Below are 21,635 nucleotides of genomic sequence, written 5' to 3'. Positions count from 1 at the left end.
AATTAGAACCCACATCCTCTGACTCCTAAGCCCAGGCTCTTGCCACTAGGTCATGCTGCTTTTCAGATATGGGTGGGTTGGCAAACGGAACTCCCATCTTACTTTACACCAGAAGGGGACTTGGCTAGTGCCCATCAAACTTGAAGGATAAAATTTAAACTTTAAAAGATACTTAAGTTTCAATGAGAGTTTCTGGTCAATCTCCCCCGACCTCGGAGTAAAGTGTGGAAATGATAACAAGCATTTATTTTTTTTTAATTGTGGTTGTTAAGTATTTACTATGTACTGAGCACTGTTCTAAGCACTGGGGTAGATAATAATAATAATAGTTACTATTATTATTGTTGTATTTGTTTAGGGCTTACTATGTGCCAGGCGCTGTACTAAGTGCTGGGGTGGATAGAAGTAAATTCCATAGTCCCTGTCCTGCATAGGGCTCACAGACTTAATCCCCATTTTGCAGATGGGGTAACTGAGGTGCAGGAAAGCAAAGTGACTTGCCCAAAGCCACACAGAATACAGGTGATGGAGCCTGGATTACAACCCATGACTTTCTGGTTCCCAGGGCCATGCTGTATCCACTGTGAGATATAATTTAACCAGGGTGGAAACAGTCCCGAAAGAGGGAGAAGAGGGATTGAACCTCCATTTTGCAGTTGAGAAAACTGAGGCACAGAGATATTAAGCAACTGGCGCAAGGTCACACAGCGGGCAAGTAGTGGAGCCGAAATTCAGGTCCTCTGGCTCCAGGCCCCTTGCTTTATCCTCTAGGCCAAGCCACACCTTTCCTCGAATCCTTTTTTAATCTGTTGTAAACTGTGGGACATTACACTAGCTTTGCGATTGGGTGAATCGAAATGAGACCATTGAAAACCGATTTGTGACTTCCCTAGAAACACCCCTGATGGTCTCAAAATGAAGTTGTTGGTAATGGAAATGGCATGGGGGATTCCAGACCAACAGGAGGGCTGCTTTCTCAAGAATGTCATTGGTCACTGCTAAAAAGAAAAACCCATAAATCAGGAAGAAATAATATTTAAGGAAAGTAAACACCCATCAAATAAAAAGGAACATTTCACGTCAAACCCTTATTTAGGGCATTTTTACACTTTGGAGCCTTCAGATTTTGGCAATAAGACCAAATGTGGAATTCTTACTGAATTCCATATTAAATCCACCTGAATCCTTTAAGGGGTCACCATAGAGGGTATTATGATTCTAAATACCAAAGGAATTAAAAATGAGTGACCCCTTGGGGTAAGAGTTTGTCATTTGTACAAATATTTGGTGTTGACTGCTAAGAAAAAAATTGTGTATTTTTTTAATTGTGTTGAATTGCCAAATTTCACAGGGTTGTGAGTGACTGAAGGGAAGAGAGGATCTCATTATTCATTTAAAGAGCAAGCCATCTTTCTAAAAAAAAAGTCTAGTAAACAACACCGAGTCAATAATAATAATTTTGGTATTTGTTAAGCGCTTACTGTGTGCAAAGCACTGTTCTAAGTGCTTGGGAGGATACAAGGTGATCAGGTTGTCCCATGTGGGACTCACAGTCTTAATCCCCATTTTACAGATGAGGTAACTGTGACACAGAGAAGTTAAGTGATTTGCCCAAAGTCACACAGTTGACAATTGGCGGAGCCGGGATTTGAACCCATGACCTCTGACTCCCAAGCCCGTGCTCTTTCCACTGAGCCACGCTGCTTCTCAAGAGGTATCAGGGAAACTCTAAGGTAACAAAGGAAATCTTTGGGGAATCAAAACCAGGCCCATTCACAGACCTTGTTCTAACATAAGTGACCCATAGCATTTATGTGCACATCAGTAAATTATTTATTTATATTAATGTCTCTCTCCCCTTCTAGACTGTAAACTCGTTGTGGACAGAAAATGTCTACCAATTCTGTTGTATTGTACTCTCCCAGGGGCTAAGTACAGTGCTCTGCACAGACTGCACAGAGTAAGTGCTCAATAACTATCACTGACTGATGGATGGATTGATCAACTAATGCCAATTCTGCTTTTGAGAAGGAGTTTTATCTGCATTTTTCACTTGTGATGGCATCAGTATCAAACCAGTGAGTCACAGGCTCATAAATTTCCTCTGTTTTCTCATCCCCTATATGGGTTCACTTTGCCATCGATATCAATTAGTATTGCTTCAGCTTGATTCTCCCTGGCTCCATGAAGCCATCAGGATGACTGAAGGCCCAACCAGTGAGAGCGGATGGGGGCACTTGCTCCTGGGAACAAGAGAGGTCTAGGTCTCTCCCTCACTTTTCCCATGGTTCAAGTCCTATCTCATCCCCCAGGCAATTTTCTCCTCAAACGTGGCACCAGAGGAGAATCCCCACACCCAAGCCAGTCAACAAGTGTCCCTCTGCTCAGCTCAGCTCCCCTACCCCACTATTCTTCTGTCGATCTCCCACAGAGTTGGCAGACATGTTCCCTGCCCACACGGAGTTTAAAATCTAAATAGGGAGAATGCCTCAGACCCTGATGGTGGAAATTCAGGCACCTGATCGACCTCCACCATCTCACCTGATATAACTTTGCCATTTCCTGTTTGGCACATTTCTTCTCCTATGGTGACTCCCTCCTGAAACTCTCAGTAGCCCCCACTTCATCCCTCTCTCACCCCTGATGATTTTGCCTACTATTTTGTTGATTATATGGAAACTATCAGGTGTGAGCTCCCCCAAACCACTTTTTCACCTCCCCAGCTCCTTACTACCCCTCATCCATCCTCTTTCAGCCTTTAGGAAGGCTCTCAAGAGGAGATTGCCCACCTGCTTTAAAATCTAGGCCCACCACATGTAGCTTTGATCCTATCCCTTCTGAAAACACTTGTGCCCACTCTTTTTCCTTCCTTGACTGCTATCTTAAAGTGCTCCTTCTCTAATGGCTCCCTCTTCTCTCCCGTGTCTCCCCATCCTAAAACAGCCTTCCCACTTCACCATTCAGCTGTCACTCTTCTCCCTTCTCCTTTCATTTCTGTCCAAACTCCTCAAACAGATGGTATCACCCTCTGCCTCCACTTCCTCTCCTCAAACTTCCCCCTTGATCCTCTCCAGTTCTCTTTTCACCCCCAACACTCCACTGAGACTGGTCTCTCCACAGATCATCTAGACTGTGAGCTCATTGTGGGAAGGGAATGTGTTTGATATTATATTGTATTCTCCCAAGTGCTTAGTGCAGTGCTTTGCACACAGTAAGCACTCAATAAATATAATTGAATGAATCATCAGTGTCCTTCTTCTAGCCAAATAGAATGGATTTTACTCCATCCTGATGCTCCTTGATCTCTCAGTAAATATGATTGAATGAATATCTTCCTCCCCCCACCCCCACTCCCCATATATGCTCCAGCCACTACCTCAGGACTTCTGTAATAATAATAATAATGGCATTTATCAAGTGCTTACTATGTGCAAAGCACAGTTCTAAGCTCTGGGGAGGTTACAAGGTGATTGGGTTGTCCCACCGGGGACTCACAGTCTTAATTCCCATTTTACAGATGAGGTAACTGAGGTACAGAGAAGTGAAGTGACTTGCCCAAAGTCATACAGCTGACAGTTGGTGGACAATTGACTCCAAATCCCGTGCTCTTTCCAGTGAGCCACACTGCTTCTCTGAGCCACGCTGATGCTTAAACACTTGAACACCTGGGCACTCTCACTATCCCATAACACTTACGTACACATTCTATAGATTTGTAAGCTTGTTGTAGTCAGGGAATGTTGTATTGTTGCAACTCTGTTTTATTGTATTTTCCCAAGTGTTGAGTACAGTTCTCTGCACACAGTAAGCACTCAATAAATACCATTGAGTAATATCTTTATTATGTCCCCTTATTCATTCAATTATATTTATTGAATGCTTATTGTGTGCAAGCACTGTACTAAGTGCTTATTTTAGTGTCTGTCTTTCCCACCTGATTATAAGCTACTTGGGGGCAAGATCATGTCTTCCAACTCTACTGTTCTTTCCCACATGATTAAGACAGGGCTCAGCACACGGTAGTCATTTTACTGATTGACTGAAGTCTACAGGGGCAAAGAATTGGGAATTTCTGGTCTTATAGACAAGAACTGGGCTCCTCAGAGGCCTATATTACATAGTCTTAAGAGTGAGTTCAATTAAGCAAGTTACTGTCTACCTCACCCATCTGCCTATGAATTCAGACTACCAGTTTAGGGGACCTAGGAAACAAAGAGATAGTCATTTCAGGGGCAAACCCTTGAGTGTACCCGAGATGAAGAACAGGTCTGTGAATGCATATCTCTTCCACCTCACAGAACCAAATGTATACAGTGTGTGTACTGCAATCCCAGTTCCTTCACATTCCATCTACTGTTGACATCAGGCCTCTTCAATACAAGATAATCAAGTCCCACCCATTTTGCAGATGAGGGAACTGAGGACAGAGAAGTTAAGTGACTTCCCCAAAGTCACACAGCAGGAAAGTGACAGAGATTAGAATCCAGAGCCTCTGACTCTCAGGCCCTTTCCACTGGGCCAAGCCACTTCTCTTAGAAGACCATGCATTTCCACCTCCCAGACCGAATGATTCAACTTACCTGTGATTGCCTCTTTTGGAGGCTATGTGGAGAGGCAGCAGACCATCTTTATTGACTTTGTTGGCGTCTGCACCCTGGGCCAAGAGGAACTCAACAACCAGCACGTGCTCATTTTTACAGGCTTCATAAAGAGCGGAGGCGCCATCGCTGGCCTGGGTGTTAAAGTCCGCACCTAGAGAAGAAGAAAATAATAATAATAATGATAATAACCATAATGGCATTTATTAAGTGCTTACTATGTGCAAAGCACTGTTTTAAGCGCTGGGGAGGTTAAAGGTGATCAGGTTGTCCCACAGGGGCTCACAGTCTTAATCCTCATTTTACAGATGAGGGAACTGAGGCACAGGGACGTTAAGTGACTTGCCCAAAGTCACACAGCTGACAATTGGCGGAGCCAGGATTTGAACCCATGACCTCTGACTCCAAAGCCCCGGCTCTTTCCACTGAGCCACGCTGCTTTCCAGTGCTCCCAATGAATCCGATTACTCATACAGGCTGACACAGCACCTCCTCCTGAGGCATCTTGAGGCCCAGGGTTTCTTGAACCCTCAAGATGATTTCTCGCTCAGCAGTTTTGGGATTTCTTTGTCTTTATCCAAATTTACCTTGGATCTTTACCATTGATTGAGTGAGGGTCTGAGTTCTTTATGTGCAAGGAATATATCTTCTGCCTCAGTTGTGTTTCCTTAGGCGCTCACTACATTATGAGCATCACTACATTATGATGCATTTAGTTAATGCTCAGTAAAACCAATATTACAACGTGGCCTAGTGTCTACAGCCTGGCCTGGGAGTCAGAAGGACCTGGGTTCTAATCCCGACTCTGCCACTTGCCTGCTGTGTGACCTTGGGCAAGTCATTTCACTTATCTGCGCCTCAGTTCCCTCATCTGTAAAATGGGGATTAAGAGTGTGAACTCCATGTGGGACAGGACCTGTATCCAACCTGATGAACTTGTATTTATCCCAGTGTTTAGAACAGTACTTGGCACATAGTAAGCACTTAAAAAGAACCATAATAATTATTATTATTAAGTGTTCTTATTATTACTCAGCTCTGCCACAACATGGTGTTAAACAAATCTTCTGAGGTCATTTTCGCCTAAACCTGCCCCCATACAATATGTGCTTTTCTGATCCTTCTACTGTCAATCAATGACCTCTATTGAGCACTTGCTGTGTGTATAAATCAATCAATCATATTTATTAAGCACTTACGGGCACAGAGCACTGTAGCAGGAGCTTGAGAGAGTACAATATAACAGACTTGGTAGACACATTCCCTGCACAGTCTAGGATCTTACAGTCTAGAGCGGAAATAGTAATGGTGATAATTGTTAAGTGCTTACTGTGTGCTAAGCACTGGGGTAGACACAAGGTAATCAGCTCAGGCATAGACCCTGGCCATGTGTGGCTCACACTCTGAGTAGGAGGGAGTAGGATTTAATCCCCATCGTACAGATGGGGAAACTGAGGTACAGAGAAGTGAAGTGACTTGCCCAAGATGACACAGCTGACAAATGGCAGCGCTGTGATTAGTTTGTGGAGAACGGTACTTACTGCTTGGGAGCATACAAAAGAATAGAGTTGGAAGCCATGATCCCTGCTCTCAAATTCTCTAAAACAGAACACCTTTTTTCCCCACCCAAACCTTATTCTCCCTCTGACCTTCCCATCACTTTTGACAGCACCACCATCCTCCTCATCTCACAAGCCCATAACTTTGCTGTTATCCACGTTTCATCTCTCTCATTCAATCTACATATTCAATCCATGACTAAATCCTATCAATTCGATCTTCAACACATCCACCCTTTCCTCTCCATCCAAATTGCTCCACTTATCTTGCCCCACCTTGATTACTATATCAATCAATCAATCAATCAGTCGTATTTATTGAGTGCTTACTGACTGCAGAACACTGTACTAAGCACTTGGGAAGTACAAATCGTCAACATACAGAGATGGTCCCTACCCAACAATGGGCTCACAGTCTAGAAGGAGGAGACAGACAACAAAACAAAACAGAACAGCCTATATCAGCCTCTGTCCTGACCTTCCAGCTTTCTGTCTCTCCCCACTCCAGTCCATATATCACCCTGCTGCCTGGATCATTTTTCTACAAAAACATTCAAACTATGTTTCCCTACTTCTCAAAAACCTCCACTGGTTGCCCATACACCGTGGAATCAATCAGAAACTTCTTCCTACCAGCTTTAAAGCCCTTAATCACCTTGCTCCCTCCTACCTCACCTTGCTGCTCTCCTACTACAACCTAGCCCTCAGACTTTGTTCCTCTAATGCTAACCTTCATAAATGGACCTCGATTTCATCTATTTCTCTGCTGACGCCTCACGCACATCCTGCTTTTGTCCTGGAGAGACTTTCTTCCTCATATCTGACAGACCATTATTTTTCCCCCTTTTCAAAGCCTTACTGAGGGCACATCTCCTCCAGCCGGCTTTCCCTGACTAAGCTCTCTTTTCTTCTCTCCCACTCCTTCTGCATCATCCCGACTTGCTCCATTTACTCATCCCTGCTCCCAGCCCCGCAGAACTTATGTACATATCTGTAATTCATTTATTTGTGTCTGTCTCCCCTTCTAGACTGTAAGCTTGTTCTGAGAAAGATTTGTAGCTATTATTACTGTAATAATAATAATAGAATTATGGTACTTGTTAAGCATTTGCTGTGTGCCATGCTCTGCTCTAAGCACTGGGGTAAATACAAGTTAATAAGGTTGGACACAGTCCCCGTCCCATATGGGGCTCACACTCTTTATCCACATTTTACAGACGAGGTAACTGAAGCCCAGAGATGTTAAGTGACTTGCCCAAGGTCACACAGTAGCCAGGTGATGGAGCTGGGATTAGAACCCAGGTCCTTTTGAAGCTCAGACTCATGCTCTATCCACTAGCGACACTGCTTCTTCTACTCTCCCAAGCACAGTACAGTGCTCGGCAAACAGTAAGCACTCAATAAATACGACTGACTGCTGTCCTTGTCATCGTCTGCTGTTCCCCCCACTTTCCAGGTCGCTGCTGCCCCGTCCCAGGCCAAAACAAATAATGGCCCAGAATAATTGGCTTCTGGCCCTTCAGGCACCAACACTAATGCCCCCAGCCCTGAACTGTGTGTGTTGGGGAGAGGAGTGTGGGGAGAAGCAGTGGTAGCACCAGAACTGACCTCTCAGGCCACTGAGGGGTGGCCAATTTCAGGTGCTGTTTGCAGTTATGCCTGTGTTTTCCTTTAGAGGTCCAGAATGGTTAGCTCAGTGGCAGCAGCAGCAGCTGTTGTGATTGGCACTACCAAAGGGGAGGAGGAGTAGGATGCAGGGACAATTTTGCCCCTCCTTCTCCTTCTTCTCCTGGGCAAGTCCCTTTACTTCTCTGTGCCTCAGTTTCCTCATCTGTAAAATGGGGGTTAAGACTGTGAGCCCCTTGAGGGACAGAGATTGTGTCCAGCCCAATTTCCTTGTATCCACTCCAGTACTTAGTACAGTGTCTGGCACACAGTAAGCGTTTAAAAAATACCACAATTATTATTATTATTATTCTCATTCTCCTCCTCCTTATCTTCCTTCTCCTCTTTGTGATGCCAGCACTGCTCTAACAGCTAAGGAACTCTCTCCCCTTCTTCTGGGCCCAAATCAAGACCCCTCTCTCCCTTCTTCTGGGCCCAAAGCAAGACCCTGATTCACCACAGTCCTTTTAGGGGCCAGATGGAGCCCTCCAAAGCCTGACCCTTCTATTCAAATTGAGACATATGTGGATCTATTCCCAACTCCAACACTTTCCTGTCACATGACCTGGGCAAAGTTACTTGACCTCTTTGTGCCTCAGTTTCCTAATCTGTTAAATGGGAATTAATTGCCCATTCTCTCTCCCTCTTCAATTGTTAGCCCCATGTGGGACCGGGACTGTGTCCAATCTAATTAAATTTTAGCTGCCACAGAGTTTGGCACTAAGCAGGTACTTATCAGACACCTCTGGTCACCATGACGTGGAGTTTATTATTACTTGGATTCATTCATCCCTCTCCGGGCCCTCTGTCTCCTGTGAGCCCTAGTGCCATGCCCCCTCCCCTCCCACCTCAAGCTCAGAGTTATTCATTCGTTCTTTCATTCGATCATATTTATTGAGCACTGACTGTATTCCAAGGACTGTACTAAGTGCTTGGAAGAGTACAATATAACCATAAACAGACACATTCCCTGACCACAACGAGCACATCTTGGGCCATTTTATTGGCCCCTCTTCCCTGGGGTGATCAGGATCTATTTATCTCAAACTGGCAGGAGGGCTTCCCAAACTGAGCCCCCTCCTTCCTCTCCCCCTCCTCCCCCTCTCCATCCCCCCCGCCTTACCTCCTTCCCTTCCCCACAGCACCAGTATATATGTATATATGTTTGTACGTATTTATTACTCTATTTATTCATTTATTTATTTTACTTGTACATATCTATTCTATTTATTTTATTTTGTTAATATGTTTTGTTTTGTTCTCTGTCTCCCCCTTCTAGACTGTGAGCCCACTGTTGGGTAGGGACCATCTCTATATGTTGCCAACTTATACTTCCCAAGTGCTTAGTACAATGCTCTACACACAGTAAGCGCTCAATAAATATGATTGATTGACTGATTGGAAGCCACCACCATGGCTTTTCACTTTCTTAATGCTCCCAAGACACAGGCTGGGCCCGTCGGACATTTATCCAAACATGACCATTCCCTTCCAGCTCTAGGGTCTGGGTTGTGTTTGGCCATTTGACAGTGGTCAAACTAGAAACACCAAGAGAATTTCAGTGAGCCAGAGACACACTGGGAAAAAAAGAGAACTGAAATGGGTCTTAGAGGTTTTGGGGTTTTTGGCTACAAAGCAGCACTCAGCAGCATGGCTTAGTGGCAAGCGCATGGTCATGGCAGTCAGAAGATGTGGGTTCTAATCCTGCTCTGCCACTTGTCTGCTATATGACTTTGGGCAAGCCACTCGACTTCTCTGTGCCTCAGTTACCTCATCTGTTAGATGGGGATTAAGACTGTAAGCCACCACGTGGAACAACCTGATTACCTTGTGTCTTCCTCAGCACTTAGAACAGTGCTCGGCACATAGTATGTGCTAACCAATACCATAATTACTATTAGAGGCCCAGATTTGTAAAACAGGAGCGTTTTTATTCGAGGGATACAGTTGATGGAGGATTGGACATCTTGGAGAAGCTGTGTGGTCTAGTGGAAAGACCATGGGCCTGTGAGTCAAAAGACCTGAGTTCTTATCCTGACTCACCCCCTTGTCTGCTGTGAGAACTTGACAAAACACTTAACTTCTCTTTGCCTCTAAAATGGGGATCTAATATTTTTTTCTCTCCTACTTAGACTGGGACCCCCATATGAGACAGAGACTGCATCCAGCAAGATTTTTTAATATTTACCCCAGTGCCTAGAACAGTGCATAACACGTAATAAGTGTTTGACAGATACCATAATAATATCAATTAATTGTATTTATTGAGTGCTTACTGTGTTCAGAGCAGTCTATTAATCGCTTGGAAGAGTTCAGTATAACAGAGTCGATAGATACATCCCCTGCACACAACAAGCTTACAGTCCAGAGGGGGAGATAACATTAATATAGATGAATAATTCATAATATTTGTTAAAAGGTATGAACATAAGTGCTGTGGTTATGGTGACAATAGGCCATCAAGTTCAATCAGTCAATCAGTGGTATTTATTGAACACATTGTGTTCAGAGCACTGTACTAAGCACTTGGGAGAGTACAATATAACAGAGTTGGTAGACATGTTCCCTAAACTCCACCTCAGGGTGCCCAGGGATATCTGTTAAGCACCTACTTTGTGCTAAGCACTGCGCTAGATACAATTTAATTAGATTGGTTGTGGTCCAGGTCCAACACAGGGCTCCCAGTCAAAGGGAGAGAAGAAAGGATATTTAATTCCCATTTGTCAGTACATTATACTCCTTTCTGTGCCACCCTCTCCTTTCTGCGTCACCCTGACTTACTTCCTTTATGTATCTCCCTCTCAGTCCCACAGCACTATGTACGTATCTGCAACTTATTTATATTAATATCTGTCTCCCCCTCTAGACTGAAAGCTCATTGTGGGCAGGGAATGTGTCTGTTATATTGCTATATTTTACTCTCCCAAGCACTTAGTACAGCGCTCTGTACATAGGATGAGCCCAGTAAATACAATTGACAGACTGACTGGCTATTGCTTTCTCCCTCAGTGGGGAAAATGCCACAAAACATTGGCATCCCATGTGGAACCCAAGGGCAGCCCAAGCAGATGCCCTGTCAGAGGGAGAAGGCCTCGCCCCTGAGGGAGCTCTGTTGTCAGTGGTACTCACCGTGCTTTGCCAGGAAACGCAGTGCGTCCAATTGGCCGCTCTGGGCAGCCACAAATAAAGGGGTGATGCCATAAGCGTTCTTGGATTCCACCTTGGCACCCCCGTTCACCAGGATGTCCATAACTTCCAGGTCATTGCGGGCCACCGCCTCATGGAGGGCCGTCCATCCCCGATTGCAGCGATGGTTCGTGTCCGCGTTGTACTGCACCAGCATTCTCACGGCTTCCACGTTCTTGCGCTCACAGGCTGGGTCGAAAAAGCAGCCCCCGCCCCATCACCGCTAGGTTAGGTGAGTGACACCATCCCCAGATTGAGCCCTTGAGATGGTAATTTGCTCTAATAAATTGTCCGGCACCGGGGATCTGCAATTTGGTCTCCTGTGGGCCAGCTCGCTCCTTCTTTTTTTTATGGCATTTCATTCATTCATTCAATCCAATCGTATTTATTGAGTGCTTACTGTGTACAGAGCACTGTACTTGTTAAGCACTTACTATATGTCAGGCACTGCACTAAACATTGGGATTGATCAGGTGAGTCAGAGTCCCTATCCCACCTGGGGGTCACGGTCTTAATTCCCATTTTACGGATGAGGTAACTGATGCACCGAGAAGTGAAGTGACTTCCCTGAGGTCACACGGCAGACAAGTGGCAGAGCCAGGATTCGAACCCAGGTCCTTCTGATTTCCAGGGTCATGCTCTATCCACTAGGCCATAGTGCTTCTCTGCCACATGTTCATCGAGAGCTATGGTGAAGGTGGGTAGAGGAGAGAGGAGTGGTTGAAGAATGCAAACCCCGTCCTCAATGACCTCTGGGAAAACACCACCGAGAAGATGGTGATAGCCCCTTGGAAGTAGAGGGATGAATCCTGACACGGAATTTTTCAGGGATGAGGTTTACTTTGGCTATCGGGCCATGCTACTTCTTGGAAACTTTAGACTCTCAGCCTTTCTGTCTGGGCAAACTGGCCCCAGAATTTGGCTTCTTCTGGGGGTTTCATCCCTTTGCTCTTTGCCCATGGATCTCAGCCTATGCATTAACCAGCAGACTGAATCCTGATCCAGAAACCATCTGGTCAGACACCAGACTCCTGGTGAACCAAGCACAAATACCCTGGGCCTGTAGGGAGACAATCCTAGTTTTGATTCTCTGGTTGAAGATTCTGGATCCTTGGGGATCCATTTCCATGCCAGTAAAAGTAGCCTCAACATTTTGTATATAGTTGTGGAATCATAGCTGGGTGGAAACTGTGGCTCTCTGTTCCACATGAGGGTCACAGTCTGAAAAGGAGAGAGAACAGATATTGTATCCCTATTTTACAGATAAATAAATTTAGGCACAGAGAAGTTAAGTGACTTGCCCAAGGTGACACACCACCACTTCTCTGTTGTGTGACCTTGGGCAAATCACTTCTCTGTGCTTCAGCTACCTCATCTGTAAAATGGTGATTAGGACTGTTAGTCCCACATGGGACAGGAACTGTGTCCAACCTGATTAGGCTGTACCTACTCCAGTGCTTAGCACAGTGCTTGACAGATAGTAAGCACTTAACAAATACCATTTAAAAAAAAGCCCTTCATTCCTTCCTTCCGGATTTCCTCCAAGGCTCCTACCTTTGTAAAGTGGAGTCTCCCGGGACTTGTTGGAAATGTCGGGTTCGGCTCCACATTGCAGCAGGGACAATGCACAGTCTAGATTTCCTCTGCAGATCGCCAGGTACAGTGCTGTTTCCTCCTGAAGGGTACGCTGATCAATAACCGTGGGGTATGCTATTGAGAAGATGGAACGCTTCAGTCAAGAATAAAGAACACTCACCCATTGATTATCCTGGGTGGGGTGGTCACAACTCATCCTTCAACAAATTGAACTTTGAGGAGAAAACAGAACTGAAGGTTGGGGAATCAACCCTTGGTATGTTTTGCCCCTGTGGGGCAATTTCCCAGGGGTCAGATCCTCTAAATCCCCCTTAGGCTGTGAGGCAAATTCCCTCCCCCTTAGATAGGTCCTTTCCCCTTGAGCCCCAAGCCCCATGTGGGACAGAGACTGTGTCTGATCTGTTTATGTCATACCGTGCCCCAGAGCAAGCACAGTGCTTGGCCCACAGTAAGTGCTTAACAAATACCGCCGTTGCTATCATTATTGTTATATAACTAAATCAGGAGTTTGACTCACAAATGGTTTCGGAAGAGCCCAGTTCTGCATATTGCCAAATGTAGGCCGTGGCAAGAACCACCATGCCAGATGTCGGACCTACTAACTCCAGTATGTATTCGTCCCAACCCAGGGGCAGGCAGGGCCCGATCCACAAATCTGATGAGGGTGGGAGTGGTTGGGGAAAAGAGGAGGGCTGGTCTTTCATGCACAGCCTGGCAACTAAGATGGCCTTAAATCCATCCTGATTGCTCAGGTGAACATTTTAAAAGCATGCTTCATGTGCAGTTCCAGATACAGCATCTAGTAAACAATAATCTTTAAGGCTGTGAAATTGTCCACCAATGAGACTTTTCAGGGTCAACCCAGGAAACCATAGAAATCCACTTTTTGGATGGCTTGGAAATGCCCATGCCCCTATCCATTGGTTTGTGGCTTGGATAGTAACAAAAGTAGTAATAATGGTATTTGTTAAGCGCTTACTTTGTGCCAAGCACTTTTCTGAGTGCTGAGGTAGATACAAGGTAATAATAACAAATACTAATAATAATGGTATTTGCTAAGCACTTACTTTGTGCCAGGCACTGAACTAAGCGCAGGGGTGGATTTAAGCAAATAGGGTTGGACACAATTCCTTCCCACATGGGGCTCACAGTCTCAATCTCCATTTTACAGATGAGGTAACAGAGGCACAGAGAAGTTAAGTGACTTGCCTAAGGTCACACAGCAGACATGTGGCAGAGCTGGGATTAGAACCCATGTCCTCCGACTTCCAGGCCCGTGTTCTTTCCACTAGACCACGCTGTTTCCTTGGATAAACTGCCATAAGTGGCCAGAGACAAATTTTTTTTGCTTTTTGCTAATTTTTTGACCCACACACCCACAATGCCATCTTCAGCTAAGACATCTGGCTCAATAGTTCAACTCTCAGGGGCATCTTTCACTAGTTTCCCAGATTTGGCTGGCAAATGAGTTGCATCTGGGCCATGCCACTTTTCACCCAAGCCAGACTTTTGGCTTTTCTCACCGGGATTTGCCGCCCTTCGCTACTAACCTCTGTGCAAGATTTTCAGGCAGCCCAGCTGACCGTAGTATGCAGCCTCATGCAGCGGAAGCCAGCCATCTTTGTTAGGTTCCGAAAGGTTTTTCCCTGATTGGATCATGCTGGTGAGTGCATTTTCATCACCTTTCTTGATGGCTGCCACCACAGGATCGATTACTCTTTAAGAATAACAAGAACAGGTTAATGTTTGGTGACCCTTTCTCTGTCAGAGCCCCCAAAGCGGATGTGTTGCCTAGAAGCACAATCATCACAGCCCTTTCGGTGATCAACGACAATTTCAAAAAGGTTCTTCTTGACATTAGTTTGAGGTCGGGGAGGAGATAGGAGATGGAGGTGGGAAGACAAGACCGAGAGTCAAAACTCACAATTCTTGTCATTTCTGTAATGGTTTGCCCTCTGATCGTTGACAAATGGATTCACTTACCTAAACTCAATGCTCCCCTGAAAGAGGGATGGAGTCAAAGTTTAATTAATGCTCAGACTGATGCCAGATTTTGTCACACACCCTTACCTTGTGGAACATGCCATGGTGCTGAGCTCTTGTTCTGGAATGGAGGTGTACTAACTGATAAAATCTTGGAAATTTGGAACTTTCACTCCAGCAGGGTGTATTATTATTATTATCAGTATTATTATTATTACATATGGTAAGTGCTTACCATGTAACAAGCTGTTCTAAACACTAGGGTAGATACAAGTTAATCAGGTTGGACACAGTCCAACATGAAGCTTACAGTATATGTAGGAGGGGGAAAAGTTATTGATTCTTCATTTTATAGTTTAGGAAACTGAGGCATAGAGAAGTTAAGTGATTTAACCAAGGTCACACAGCAAGTAATTGGCATATCTAGGATTAGAACCCAAGTCCTCTGGCTCCCAGGCATGTGCTCTTTTCACTAAGTTATGCTGCTTCTCATGATGCTTCTGTAGGCAAAAATAACCAGAAATTGTTTTTTAAAAAAATCTTTAGAGCAGGTGTGAGATCTTGTGAATGGCTGAAATTGAAGTGAAGCATTCAATTTCTCTCTAAATCTTAGGAATTTTTTTAACACGATGTTACTTTGAATTTCCTCTTTTTAACATTGCTTTGCTAGTTTTATTTACTTATTTTTAGGGGGATAAGCTATGCAGTCCATCATGATTTTGCCCTTGTTAGGCGGATGACTACCAGAGCAGTTCATCTCAGCTGCATCACTGTACATTTGGATGCCATAATGAGCCCCACTTTGTTGAAGGAGAAACTGAAGCAGTGGGGATGATGACCCCAGGAGCAAACTGAAAGTCAGCAGTTTAGCAAGGATGAGAAGTGCATGTTCCAAGAGCTTGTGTTGGGGTAAACCACAAACTGACTTCCCGTAAAATTGGTGACTTCCCCTTATTTCAGCTCCTTGGTGATTTGTGCTAATAGACATGCATTAAATTAAAATCCCCAGGGCAGAAAAAATTGGGTTGAACAAAATAATAAGCTTTCTTTCTTCAATATTCACTTTAACCATTCCCTTACCTACCCCTCAACCCTGAAAGGGGGTTTAAAAGGCTCCCTTGATATTTTTTTTCTCTATCAGAATGTCTTTGGGACAGATAGAGTTGGAAAGCAGAAATACTCCCCACAAAAGCAGAAAAAGGCTGTTCTCACGGTCTCTCCAGTCCTCCCAAAAGCAGAAGGCAGCTGAACTTTCACAGGAAAGTTGGGTCTTAGCCCCTGTCTCACCCAATGCCCCAAATTCAAACACAGGAGTCCTCAGAGCTCTGAAATCATGAGGCTTCTCCATATAGGCTCCTGGACTCCTCAGAGCTTGTGGGAGAATTGGAGTGGTCATGTCTTTCAGCTCAATTCACCTGCTGGATCAGGGGTTGGAGAGGAAAATAGGGAAGAATGCTGAGAAGCTGAAACTCCCTTTCAGAACTCCCTTGCCCTTCCTCCTGGGATATCTTTTCTGCCTCCCTCCCTTCCACCTTTCATCCCAGAGCCTGAATTCAGATTGGGTTTGAGCTCTGACTGGTCCCTGTGGCCTCCAGGCTAGACATGTAGGGGCAGGGAATGGACCAGATTACTGTTTTAAATTTAATGAACATTTGCCGCAGGAAAACCGAATCACTCTGTAAGGTAATGCTTCTCCTCTCTGAAGGCTCACAAATCATCATGTAAAAGAAATACTTAAAAAAAAACCCAGAAAGAATAGATGGCAGTGCTTCAGGATTCATTCAGAAGAAATAGTATCAGACAGTTCCAGAAATTGAAAGTGAAAGCTCAATAATAATCGCCTTTCTGTCTGATGAGTTCAATCTTGCTCAAATGTGACAATCAACAAGTGGATTTCTTTCTAAAGGATGGACATCTGTCGGTATCTCTACACTCTAGGTAGCAGCTATAAATTAAGAGCCCAAAGCCCTCAGGTTGTTTTTCGATGTACGCGCCAGAGGGAATTCTGAGTCCATAGCTGTGCCTTAAATCTTGGGTCTTAAATCAATCAACCTGTTCCTGAATCAGGAAATTTATTCCAAAACCGGACTGTAAGGAAAAGCCCCTCCAATCTAGTTGTTCATCTTGATGGTCTATCCCTTGATGTACATAGTGCATTTGTTTTCCAGTACTGGGCTTGCTTCTTAATGCTGCCAGAGTTAAAAATAGCCAGGACCTGATTCGGTTACAGTTCTGACAAGGGAATTAGACCACGAATGTACTGTACTAGCAGAGAGCTTCCCGACGTCCCCCTCCGGGCATTCACCGACTCCTGACTGTGGAGAAGCAGGACTAGACCAGTCTCAGAGGAATTGAGCGTTCGTCGGGTGGGGGATCCCACCATTTAAAAGCCCTGCTTTTCTATCTGGTCCCCGGGACCCCACTCCGGCTCCGGCCTCCCACAGACCTCCAGCTGATCAGTCGAGTGAGTGCCCACACAGACCACAGTGTGGCTCCAAGCCTGAGAGAAGGGGAAAGAGAGTCACTTACACAGGTTGGGTGTTGTTGAACAAGCTGCTGTTGTATCTCTGCTTGACCCCTTGGAACAGCCCTGCGGTGGAAGGCTGAGATTGGTTCCCTGGAGACGCTGCTGACCTGGAGGGGCGATGGCATGAGTGGAACAAGGAGAAATACTCAGAATAAGAGAAGCGGGTCATGTTCAGTGCCCCTTGAAGGCAGGGGCAGAGAAAATGAGAGAGCGCGTGAGAGAGAGAAAGAGAGAGCGAGAGAAAGAGAGACAGAGAGAGTTCGACACTGGGGCTTTGAACAAAAGCAGATGGCCACAGCTCGCTCGGTGCTGGACTCAGCTGTTCTCAGCTCCAGATTATTTTTGGCCCTCGGAGGAAGCATCAGGGGATTTGAATGACCATATAAGACAACAATGAGGTTAACCCCGCCAGACAACCACAAGGAAGGCAGATATGAAGCTAGATGACATTCTTCACCTAAAGGGAAAGAAAGATGTGAGAAGTCAGTTAGCCTGGTGAGCCTGGGACCTGAAATAGAACCCCAGGTCCAAGGCACTGACCAGGCCAACCCCAAACTGGGCTCGGGCTGAGTGGGAAAGAGATCCACTGGGAGTGTCATTTTCCCAAACCTTGTACATTCCCAATCTTCTCAGCAGAATTTTCCTCTCCTCTTTTGAGGTGGTACACTCACACTGGTTGTGAACAGTTGTGCCTAGAGATCAGTATGGCAGGAAGGCAAGGATGATGGGTCTAGCCTCTATCTGCTGGTCTGCATCCTGCACTCAACCCGATGCCATCCTGCAAGTGCTTATGAAGCCAAATGCTGGGCCTTGGTTTCAGGCCTCAACCAAGCCCTGGGTACTGCTTTGAGAGAATGGTTTCCCTAAGGGAAAGTTGGAGTGAGAGGCTTGGGGGATGCCCGGCTTCTCCAATGATGGTGGCAATGATGGCAGCATAAGATAATGTTGGCACTTAAGCCGGGATTGTGCCCAAGGGGAGGTTGCCCTGGAAGAGGAAAGTCAGCTTGGTTATGGTCAGCTGAGGTAAAAACTGATGTTTCTTCACATTAGCTTGGCCTAGTGGCAAGAGATTGTTTACCCTGAGTGAAGATTTGCTCTGGTGTGTGAGTGTGTGCATCTCTATGTGTGTGTGTATGTGTGTACCTGTGCACATCAAAAATAATTTTAATTGCATTTGCTCACCAGACTCCATAGGCCTAGATATCATATTTTTCTCCATCATTAAGGAGTTCTGCTGGCCCAAGTCCCAGATCAACCTAAATAAGGATCATAGTTATAGTGCTCTATTATATAAATTAAACATCTGCTAATTAAGCATCGAGAGTGTTTGTGAATCCCATGTCTAAAATGCATGCATATATGCAGATTCACCAGGAAATTTAGCAAAAGCCTGAAAGGAATTGGATTGAGCTGAAAAAAAGCAAGCAGCACACAAGCAAAAAATATAATAAAAGAATGTATGACCACAATCCTATTAACCACCTTTCATAGACTGTTGGTGCTTACTGCAGAAAGAAGGCTCTTTACTTACTAGGACACCCTTAAGTAGGGAAAGACCTGAGAAGCAGCATGACCTAGTGGAAAAAACATGGGCTTGGGAATCAGAGGACATGGGTTCTATTCCTGGGTCTGTCACTTTCAATCATTCATTCATATTTATTGAGCGCTTACTGTGTGTAGAGTACTGTACTAAGCATTTAGGAGAGTACACTATAATAATAAACAGACACATTCCCTGACCACAACAAGCTTACAGTCTTGGGTGGGGGGCAGGGGTGGTAAGGATTGTCTCTATTTGTTGCAGAATTGTACTTTCAAAGCGCTTAGTACAATGCTCTGCACATAGCGCTCAATAAATATAATTGAATGAATGAATGAATATTAATATAAATATGAATGAATCAATTACAGATGTATACATAAGGGCCGTGGGGCTGGGAGGGAGGAAGAACAAAGGAAACAAGTCAGCCCATTGCAGAAGGGAGTGGGAGAAGAGGAAAGGGGGACTTATTCAGGGAAGGCCTCTTGGAGGAGATGTGCCTTCAATAAGACTTTGAAACAGGGGAGAGTAATTGTCAGATATGAGAAGGGAGAGCGTTTCAGACCAGAGGCAGGATGTGGGCGAGAGTTCAGCAGTGAGATAGATGGGATCGAGGTACATTGAGAAGGTTAACATTAGAGGAGTGAAGTTTGTGGGCTGGGTTGTAGTAGGGGAATAGCGAGGTGAGGTAGAAGGGGGCAGGCAAGGTGATTGAGTGCTTTAAAGTCAACAGTGAGGAGTTTTTGTTTGATGTGAATGATTGTGGGGGTGGATGGGCAGCCACTGGAGGTTTTTGAGGAGTGGGGAAACATGTCCTCAACGTTTTTGTGGAAAAATGATCCGGGCAACAGTGTGAAGTATAGACTGGAGTGGGGAGAGACAGGAGCCTGGGAGGTCAGCAAGGAGGCTGATGCAGAAATCTAGGTGGGATTGGACAAGTGATTGTATTAACGTGGTAGCAGTTTGGATGGAGAGGAAAGAGCATATTTTAGTGATGTTTTCAAGGTGGGACAGACAGGATTTAGTGATAGATTGAATATGTGGGTTGAATGAGAAGGAGGAGTCCAGGATAACACCAATGCTTGTGAGACAGGAAGGATGGTGGTGCCTTCTACATTGATGGGAAAGTGAGGGGGATGACAGGCTTTGAGTGCCATGTGACCCTGGACAAGTCACTTAACTTCTCTGTGCCTCAGTTACATTATTTGTAAAATGGGGATTAAGACTGTGAGTCCCATGTGGGACATGGACTGTGTCCAACCTGATTAGCTTGCACAGTGCTTAATACAGTTCCTGGCACATAGTAATTGCTTAACAAATACCATTAAAAGATGTGTGGCCTGAAACACAGCAACCTGACAATATTAATGACGGTTTATTTGTATTAATGTCTGTCTCCTCGCCTCTAGACTGTGAGCTCATTGTGGGCAGGGATTGTCACTCTTTATTGCTGTATTGTACTTTCCTGAATGCTTAGTACAGTGCTCTGCACACAGTAAGTGCTTAATAAATACATTTGAAGGAATGAATGAATTAGTCTACATGTTTTGTTTTGTTGTCTGTGTCCCAGTTCTAGACTGTGAGCCCGTTGTTGGGTAGGGACCGTCTCTATATTCATTCAATCGTATTTATTGAGCGCTTACTGTGTGCAGAGCACTATACTAAGCACTTCATATGTTGCCGACTTGTACTTCCCAAGTGCTTAGTACAGTGCTTTGCACACAGTAAGTGCTCAATAAATATGATTGAATGAATAAATAGTCAAGATTAGAGTATCCATGTGGATTGTCCTCTAATAATAATAATAATAATGATGGCATTTATTAAGTGCTTACTATGTGCAAAGCACTGTTCTAAGTGCTGGGGGATTACAAGGTGATCAGGTTGTCCCACATGGGGCTCACAGTTTTAATCCCCATTTTACAGATGAGGTAACTGAGGCTCAGAGAAGTGAAGTGGCTTTCCCAAGGTCACACAGCAGGCATGTGGTGGAGCCAGGATTCAAACCCACGACCTCTGACTCAAAGCCCGTGCTCTTTCCACTGAGCCATGCTGCTTCTCTCAGAAGTCCTCCCAGATTTTTTATGACTCCTTACCCACTAGGAACCTGTTTTGGATCTTTTCCCATGAAGCACCTACAGTTTTCATCAGAAGCTCCACTCTCTCTACCTTCCCGTGTTGCCTAGGTGGATTATCTGGGCCACTTTTTTTTCATCCTCCTTGCATCTGGATCATTTAATGTGCTCTCTCCCTCCCTCCTCCCCGCCATCCCCTATATGTGTGGAGCCTACTTCTTGTGTGTGGGTCGACGGAGACATAAATAGATATCCAGTTCAGAGTTTCTGTGGTCGGGGCTTCTTTCTCTCTTTGTTCATTGGGTAAGATCTTTCTGCAGGCCCTTTCCACAAGGCCTCTTCTGTTTAAAGCCTCTCTCTCTCTCTCTCTCTCTCTCTCTCCCCCTCTCCCGACTCACCGAGTGCAAGGATAAAAATGAGCTGGTGGTCTATTTGATCGATTGGGTAGAGCTGTTTCCCCCGGGGCCGTCACATGGGGTTTCTGGTAGCTGGCAGAAGCCGGCTGACCTGGAGAGTTCTCAGTCAGACTCTGTTCGATGGCCATTTGGATAAGTTCATCTTCACTCATGCTGCTGTACAGGCTGTATTCCTCATGGTCAATGGCCCTCTGAGCACGTGCTGGGGTAACCTCCATAGCCATCCTTCCCCGTTCCTAAGAGAATAGGGCAAGAAAGAGTTAGTGGGGGTTAGAAAATAGTTTGGAAGGTGCTGGGAGCCACATTAAAGAGCCCTGAGCCCCAGGGCCTAGTCAGTCAGTCATATTTATGGAGCACTTATTGTGTGCAAAACATTGTATTAAGTGCTTGGGAGCATACAATATAAAAATAAACAGACACATTCCCTGCCCACACTGAGCTTACAGTCTAGAGGCATAGCTGCAGGGTGGTTTGAAGAGTAACTAATGGC

General features: G+C 45.1%; 1 protein-coding gene across 2 annotated transcripts in view; it reads right to left on the bottom strand.

The window, feature by feature from the left end:
- ASB2 (ankyrin repeat and SOCS box containing 2) overlaps window positions 1-21,377 on the bottom strand; it is a 36,205-nt gene extending 14,828 nt beyond the window's left edge. For both annotated transcript variants that reach the window (XR_005451075.1, XM_038746615.1), the window contains exons 1-6: window positions 21,128-21,377; window positions 17,117-17,221; window positions 14,155-14,321; window positions 12,563-12,718; window positions 10,952-11,197; window positions 4,581-4,752 (exon numbers count right to left, since the gene is read on the bottom strand). Coding sequence is in view for 1 of the 2 variants with exons in the window: in XM_038746615.1 (XP_038602543.1) it covers window positions 4,581-4,752; window positions 10,952-11,197; window positions 12,563-12,718; window positions 14,155-14,321; window positions 17,117-17,221; window positions 21,128-21,369 (1,088 nt within the window). In the remaining variant the exon portion in view is untranslated. The remainder of the gene's footprint in view (window positions 1-4,580; window positions 4,753-10,951; window positions 11,198-12,562; window positions 12,719-14,154; window positions 14,322-17,116; window positions 17,222-21,127) is intronic.
- Between the last annotated feature and the right edge of the window lie 258 nt (window positions 21,378-21,635).

The sequence above is a fragment of the Tachyglossus aculeatus genome, chromosome 1, assembly GCF_015852505.1.
Source record: "Tachyglossus aculeatus isolate mTacAcu1 chromosome 1, mTacAcu1.pri, whole genome shotgun sequence".
NCBI classification, from domain to species: Eukaryota; Metazoa; Chordata; class Mammalia; order Monotremata; family Tachyglossidae; genus Tachyglossus; species Tachyglossus aculeatus.
The sequence above is the reverse complement of the archived record's forward strand: the minus strand, read 5'-3'. Positions and strand labels throughout refer to the sequence as shown.